The sequence below is a fragment of the Papaver somniferum genome, chromosome 2 (genome assembly GCF_003573695.1).
Source record: "Papaver somniferum cultivar HN1 chromosome 2, ASM357369v1, whole genome shotgun sequence".
Taxonomy (NCBI): Eukaryota; Viridiplantae; Streptophyta; class Magnoliopsida; order Ranunculales; family Papaveraceae; genus Papaver; species Papaver somniferum.
The window spans coordinates 154,058,745-154,066,902 of NC_039359.1; the positions used below are offsets into that span (position 1 = coordinate 154,058,745).

General features: G+C 36.7%; 2 protein-coding genes across 2 annotated transcripts; both read left to right on the top strand.

Moving 5' to 3' along the window:
- The first annotated feature begins 3,452 nt into the window (after nucleotides 1–3,452).
- LOC113352284 lies at nucleotides 3,453–7,213 on the top strand. The gene is made up of 9 exons (XM_026596124.1): nucleotides 3,453–3,566; nucleotides 4,248–4,513; nucleotides 4,927–5,075; nucleotides 5,651–5,821; nucleotides 5,944–5,972; nucleotides 6,318–6,411; nucleotides 6,522–6,611; nucleotides 6,706–6,882; nucleotides 7,083–7,213. The coding sequence occupies exons 2-8, from the start codon at nucleotides 4,252–4,254 to the stop codon at nucleotides 6,793–6,795; spliced, it is 885 nt and encodes a 294-aa protein (XP_026451909.1). The 5' UTR covers nucleotides 3,453–3,566; nucleotides 4,248–4,251; the 3' UTR covers nucleotides 6,796–6,882; nucleotides 7,083–7,213.
- LOC113354145 lies at nucleotides 7,084–7,924 on the top strand. The gene is made up of 2 exons (XM_026597574.1): nucleotides 7,084–7,430; nucleotides 7,705–7,924. The coding sequence occupies exons 1-2, from the start codon at nucleotides 7,106–7,108 to the stop codon at nucleotides 7,764–7,766; spliced, it is 387 nt and encodes a 128-aa protein (XP_026453359.1). The 5' UTR covers nucleotides 7,084–7,105; the 3' UTR covers nucleotides 7,767–7,924.
- Nucleotides 7,925–8,158: the final 234 nt, after the last annotated feature.

Sequence of the window (8,158 nt, forward strand, 5' to 3'; positions counted from 1 at the left end):
TAGATCTACCATATGAGATCTGCACAGTACATATTCATGTGTTATTTTTCAGTACACCTAATATACACAGTACATATTTATATGTTCTCACAGAAACATGGTACTTAAAAAAAAGAAAGAGAAAGTAAATAACATTCAGATGATAGAGATTAGGGGTAAACGCTAACCTTGGAGAATGCACTTCATAACGATTAGCATCTGACTGGCTAACTTTCCAGGGACGGCCAATTTGGATGTGTAGTTCAAGCAAGGCTTGATACGTAGGGGTTAGCAGTTCTGGGTCCATCAAGAGACTCTCTTCACGACGTTCTGACATCATTTCCATCATACGTATCCTACACGACAAGGGGATAGCAAAGTCTGTTATACTAAAAATATACGTAGATTAACAGAACATATATGCTAATACTGTTACAAAAAGAAAACTAATATAAGCTTGTACTGTGACTAAGGAAACTGATACAAACCTGATCGAGTCAACGAACGCACACGCAGGTAATTTCTTCTCTTTGTTAATCCAGCTATTGAACGATTCAGCAACGCTAGATGAAGTGTAACCATAACTACAACCCTTGAAGAAAGCATTGGACCACTTTTCTTTTGGAATGTTGCGGCAGTAGTCAGCAACCCAAGGCCTTCCCAAATTAACCATTTCTTGAAGACCTTCCTCGTATGTTGCAGGAGAAAGAGCATATGTCGCCTTTCGGAAAGCATCAGTCACTTCCTTATACTTTTCGTCAGACTTTGCGATAGGTAAGTTTTTGTCCAAATGGAAGTAACAATATCTTTGATGAGAATCAGGGAACTCTTTGGGAATATATTTAACCAACCCTTCACCTCGGTCAGTCATAAAAGTGATTGGGCGATCATCATTCAAAGCCTCCTTCAGTTTCTTGAAAAACCATTCCCAGCTGATATTGTCTTCACCAGGTACTAAAGCAAACGCAAGCGGATAAAATCCTGCAAAAAGGAATTACTAGTTATGTTAAGCAACTAATATTGACACTACATATTGACATGCAGTTGGTTTACCTCTTTGTTGATATGTGAAAACCTGACACTACATAATAACATGTTAAGCAACTGATTGACACTACATTTTCACATGCAGTATGGTTTATCTCATACTCAGTAAGGTCAATATGTAGTATGTAGTATGGTCAATACTCATTGTCAGATAGTGAAGTAAGATCAATATGAGTGATCTAACTACCAGACACTACATATCAAAAAAAAAAAGAACCAGTTACCTTGATTACCATTAAGACATGTTGCTGCCATGAGACCTCCTTTAAAAGTTCCAGTGAGAAATGTACAGTCACAGAAAATCATGGGACGACATAGTTTATATCCCTCTATACAAGCTCCAAAGCAAACAAAAAGTCTATTGAATCTTTTTGTAGCATCATTGAAATCGAAATCAATAAATGACCCAGGGTTTGTTTCCCTAACAGCATTCACCCACCAAGCAAGATCAGTGTACGACTTAACATCATTACCAAAAATCTGTTTATGCGACAACTCAATTGCATGATATGCGTGGTGATACTGGATTTCAATGCCATCACTAACTTTAAGATAATCTATGATCTCTGCTGGTGTTATGCGAGGGTTGTGCCTGACCATCTCATGAATTAGATTGTTCATGAGTTTTTTTGTAACTCTTGGATTCTTCAACATATAACCACCGCCACAGGTGTGCCTTCCCACATATTCCTTTATCTTAAAAACATCAATAGAACTACCAATGGCAGTTGCGTGAAGCTTCCATGAACAACCTTTCACACTACGTACGGCGGTGAATCTCTCAAGGTCATTCTTCTTCTTAATTACCTCATATCCAGTTCTCATGCAGTATTTTTGGCATGCTATACATACGGCATCAACACCACCATAGAATAATTGATCTGTATCATCAAAAATCTTATCCCAACCATCTGAAAAAAACACTCTTGACGCTTCTTTACCTTCTTTCAAATAACTATTCTTTGCACTGACAACTAAGTCTGCATTACTGTCAACTTCCATACGCCTAGACGCGTCATTTGAAATTACATCCACGTGCAAATAAAAGAAAGCTGATTGCTTTGAAGAATGTAATGCAGAGATGCCCTGGAGTGTTACATCGGCAAGAATAGGAACTATCGCTTGATTCTGGAAATAGTTAACCAGAATAGTCGATGGAGTCAACCAGCTCACATATTACAGATGCAAAATTTCAAATCCTCTAAAGTTGAAAACGATGTAACCTCATATGCAAAATGATATTTCTTATGGTATACATGAGAATAGATGGAGAAGTCTGGTTTGGGACCAACGTCAGACATGTTAACCCTGTAAATGATCCAAAAATTAACTAAGTCTCTGAATGGATATAAGTTATACATATTGATATGTATTGGCATCTACTGTATTGCACGATACATACTAAGAGCGCAGGCTATATGTAATACGTATTGGTATGTAACATGTAGAATAACTAAGTCTCTGAATTCCTATACGTTATACATATTGATATGTATTTGTATGTAACATGTAGAATATATTTTACAACATATCAATATGTTTTGAGTTTCATCTTCTATAAATAGAAGAACTGCAGCTATATCAAAAAGAGAATACAAAATTACTACACGATCTATCTAACAAAACAAACCTATATCAAAAAATACAGTAAAACAAACCTATATCAGATTACAAAGAAACTAAAACAGAACAGCAGCAGAGAAAAGGTGATTATAGTAACATACATTGTTCGAATCTGAGATTAACCTAATTCGATTTTAAGATACCTAATTGAAACACACAAAAATCACAATGTAAATCGAACGGAAACTGAATTGAACAATATAAATCATCACAAAACTGAAATCATAAAAGAAAGATAACAATGTACATCATAGACAACTATTCTGATAGAAATCGGATCAGAATAAACCTAATTATTCATCAACATTCCAAGAACAACAGTAGAGGAAGATGATTTACGAGATAAATACCTTGTTCGAATCTGATTTCGAAGCACAGATGATTTACGAGATAATAGCTGTGATGAGCGTAATTGAAAGACGCTACCAGATACTGTGATGAACCAAAACGCAGGAGCAGAGAAAACCAACGAGAAACAATCTGAGATGAAAAAAAAAGAGAAAGAAACTGAATTTGATTTGTTCGTGGAGTTGCAGAAAGGGTATTTTTGGTACTTTTGAAAAACTTGTCTTGTGTGACCCGCACGTTTTGGACTAGGGAATAAATATTCTGGTCCAAAAACATGTTTTTGGACCAGCGGATAATTTTATTCTAGGGGTGGATTAGAGAGTAACCAGTACTGGGTTTCCTGGACTACCTAGTAATTCCTAGATCTGGTTGGGTTTTTTTTCCGACCCATTCATCCGCCATTAAAATACCAAATTGAAGACGCAGAGAAATATTCTAAAGGGTGTTTCCAAGGGTTTAAGGTACTCAATATCCAATCTCCATTCTCTTCATTATCCCTTTCTTCTTCTCTACTCTGAGGCCATCACCACCGCCATCAATAGCAGATCATCACTACTGCCGCCACCTCGGTAATTCTCAACACCTTCTCTCTTTTATTTCGTCAATTATTAGAAATGGGTTTTGTTTGTTTTGTATAATTGATTAATGGGTTACTATCAAAATCTTAAATTTAGGCATTTCTTTTTTAGTTTCTCAATGACATCAATGGCGTAAAAGAGTCCCCTTTTGCCAATTGAAGTCTAGTAGAGTTAGGCCTTATAGCCGTTGAAGCTGGAAAAAAAAATTGGTGCCATGTTTTTGTCACAATGAAAGAAGTGATGGTTAGTAGATTCATCTATAATGTTGCACAATAAGTTGTGTTGTATGTATACAGACACTTCCTTGGTAGGAAGTTGTTTCCTCAGGTGTAATCTTTGATAGTTCAATTTCTTTAATTTCAGTTTGTGAATTTAACATTTCTTTGTGGAGGAGAGTCTACTACCTCTGCAAATGAGCAAATCTTGCTGTTAGAGCTAGTTGACAAAGAAGGTGGTGATCCAACCTACATCTTGAATGACGAGAGTTTAGTTATATATCCCTTAAGTTAAGTTAATGCCCAATGCAATTAGCTGTTAGCGTGGAAGAAAACTGTTAGTCCATGATTGAAGATTTGATGTTATAGAATGTTCTTGATCCCATGAAGTTCTTCTATGGAAAGAACCATAACTTAACTTAATGGCATTTAACATTATGTTTGTTTGTCTCTTCAGCTTGATGGATTCAGAAAGTGTGAATTTGGAAGAAAGACTAAAATCCTTTTTGATTCAACTTCAAAATGAGTTTAGAATCCTTGATAGGATTGTTTACAAGGGAAAGAATCAACATAGAAGATGTTTCTACTTTCAATATGTCATGAAGGTGAGGAGGGATGTGAAACTTTTGTTATCAGCGGGGTTACAGGAGATGTTGGACTTCTTATTTCAAATTATTAATGAAAAGAAACCTACAAGGACTGGACGGTCAATCTTCTTGAAAGGTAAGATTATTTTTTGTCATTACGTATTAATCTTAATAGCATGTACAGATTCTTGCAAACACCATTTCTTGTATAACATTTCTATATCCCCAATGGAAAACTGTTACAAGCTATTCGACTCCCATAAAGTAAAAAAATTGACAAATTTGAATGAATTGTACCTCACCAAGTTAAAGTTATTACATAGTAATGTGAACCGAGATGATGCCTTCAAGTATTTCTCAGTGAATACGAAAATAATTAGGAATCTAACTCAAGAGTGACATTTAGATTGATCCAAGCCTGCACAAAACCAAATTTTAAGAGTATGTGAATGAACAACTAGTATAGCAATATAGTTGCCAGTGTTCGCTACTGTTATGAATTGAATATTGTTTTGTTTAGATGTAATATAAGTTGCTAATCAACAATAGATGCAAAACCTGCCACTAGAAAATCTGTAATCAGCTGGGTTTTAATTACTTTGGACGAGGACTTCTTATCTCAAATTCGAAGTGTTTTAATTAACAGCCGTATGGCTTATTGCTTGCCTTTGTCGAATAATGAGTTCATGAAAGTGTATGTTTGTTAAACCAACTAGATTTTACACTAAAAAATAGTATTATTTTAAAGGACAGCTTTTTGGAGTTGCATGTTTATGTCACTGGTGGAACCTTATTTGTAACATTTCTGGTCAATTTTTAGTTACTTTTGACCATATGTTGTCCTGAGTCTCCTCTACTTTTGCTGTGTATGGTGAAGTTGATTCCAGTTACCCTATTACGCATGTTGTTACGCTGTCCCGACACTATCTCTTAACTACAATTGATGGTTGAACCTGATGTGAAGGCAGCTATGTGTCCTTTGGCTTATCAGAGTGTTAGGGTTTAGTTTAGAGTGTGTATAAACAATTTCGTGGAATGGGTATTTGAAACTCAAATAAATGATAAAAGTAAAGCTGGTTTACTATCTCTAGTGTAAATGGATGTTGATACCCACGACCTAAATTGGAAACTCTCAGACTCAGGTCGTGGATGTCATGATGAGATAGTGTGAGCTTATCCATGCGGTTAGACTATTCGAGTAGGAATCCTTTTTTTGAAATATCCTGACAGCATTCTCATCCTACTAATCGACAAAAACCAGGCAGTTTCTTAGATCTCAGCTTCTTTTTTGGTCTGTCTGTGTGTGTGTGTTTTCATCAAGTTGTATCTGCATAATGGACCTACTTGTTGCAATGTATCTTTCAGTTTAAAGAGGAGAAAATGTAACACTGAAAAATATAATTACCAGGAGCGGCTATTGGGAGTTGCTCGTTTATTATCGCAGGTGGACTCTTGTTATTTTTCCTTACATTGTGTCTCCTTTATGTGGACTCATCTTTCCATTTGTTCTGTTGAATTTGTATATATCTAGTTACTGTTTCCTGATATCATTTCTTAATTATGTAGATGGTTGAACCTATGGTGAAGTCAGTGATGTATCCTTTGACTTGTTAGATTGTTTAGCTAAATTGGTTTTGATTGATTCAAGACGTTATGTTGATTTAATATATTTATACATCCATCTGTAAAAAGTTGAATATTGGCTACCTGATACAGTTTGTCAGGTTTTCCTTCTTATGGGGGACAATCTATGTATCTCAGGAACCCAAGCTTAAACTAGACAACCGAACGTTGTGGTGAAGTTATATTTTCAGAATTAGAACTTCTCCACCTCATAGGATTTCAGCTGTATTCAATTCAAAAAGTGCTAAATTTTCAGTTTGTTGGTGTGCAAATGAGTCATCAAATTACACACCAGTGTTCCTTAACTGTTTTATTAGTGATATATCATCCTTACTAGCTCGATCTTTTTTCATGGGATTCTCTGTGACAATTCTGGCTATACTTGGACGTCTGCGGGTTCTGGTCCAGCAAGTAAGTACAATACCCAATCTCCTGATATATGATCATTGGTGCAGTTTTATTTCGAGAAAGATATGCTTATTGTTTGCATGGATGCTTGCTTTCTGCTTCATTGTCGACAGATACTACTTGATGTCGTTTCGGTTCACAACCTGATTTCATCTATATCTCAAAAGGAGCACTCTGTAAAACTAAATCGGCAAGGAATTGAGGTCTCTTTACCTGAGCCCTCTAGGTTAACAAATTGCACCCTGATCCCCTAGGGATTTTGTCAATGTTATATAATGTTTATTTCTACTCGTGCAGGTCATCAGGGAGTACTATCCCTCAAATGATGTAGTTGTACACTGGAGTGTGTATGGGAAAAAGATAAGTTTGTTTTGCTTGAGAAAGTGAATAAAATTGAGATCAAAAAGCGAGAAACAGATCTGCAATCATCAAATATAAAATATCAGACTGTAGAAGCATTCCTGGGACTTGGAGGTGAGAAACTTAAACTTTGATCTGATGGAGTTTGTTTTACCACCTCTTTTCTCTTTATTGTATAGGAATGATTCTGCTATATGTTTTTCTGTGTTCTTTGTGGATTTGTGCTATCCTTTTGCTAACGGAAATAAGTAGGTGCTCGTGGTCCTACTGATCCTTTCTAGGCTATTTAACCGCCATTTTTGTTGCATGTGTAGATGATGAACCTGGTTACAAGAAGATGGACACAGATAACTCCATTGAAGAGCACCCAGACCCTATAAACATCTACAGACGCGAAGTTGGTGAATCTGCAGAACAACCTACAAATATCAGTATGAGTGCAAAGGTTGAACTCCAAGAGTCTATCATTGATGAAGGCAGTGAAAGTAATGAAAACTCATTTGACAAGAGTTCAAGCATTGATAAAGACGAAGTTGCTAGTCCAAGTCCAAAATCTCCACAACCTCAAATAGAATTGAAAAGGAAGGTAGCATTTATTTCTATTGGAAAACCGAAAGTACCCCAAACAAGTGAAAGCAGCTTACTTAATAATTTGCCAACTGGTAATTTCCATGCTACCGAAACTAAGGAAGAAAAAGATCCATTTTTTAGTCTACTCACTGGTGGTACTGTAAAGGATAGTATCTTCTAATTTTTGAGCATGATATTTTGGGATTGTGAAGTCCAGTCTGCTTGCAGTCTTCTAGTTAATATGCACTCGGCACTTATCAAAAAAAAAAAAAAATCATTCTTTCTCTCTTTTTTCTTTTGTTTTTTGTTTTTTGTTTTGTCTATAATTTTAACTTTTATTATGCTCTTGATTATCGAAAATATCAGAGGACACACAATTTGGGCGTGTAGCTAATCGGTTGTTGATGGCGACGTGGTGCGATTTCTGACTGTTTATTCTCCTAGTTAGCCCACGTTCAGCGCAACCCTTCAAGAGTGACTAGATTTGTGCCAGGTGCGTTTATTTCTTTTAATTTGGTGTGCGTGGGGTTTCGCCCCGCCTAGCCCCGTGGGATGTATTTTTAATTTGATGGAAGCTAAGCTTCGCCCCGCCCTGCCCCGCCTGTGGAGATGCATTTTTGATTTGGTATGCGCGGGGCTTCTCCCCGCCCCGTGGGGATGCATTTTTGATTTAGTGTGCGCGGGGTTTGCCCCGCCCGTGGGGATGCATTTTTGATTTAGTGTGCGTGGGGTTTGCCCCGCCCGTGGAGATGCATTTTTGATTTGTTGTGCGCGAGGCTTCGCCCCCTCCGGTGGGGATGCATTTTTTATTTGGTTGCAC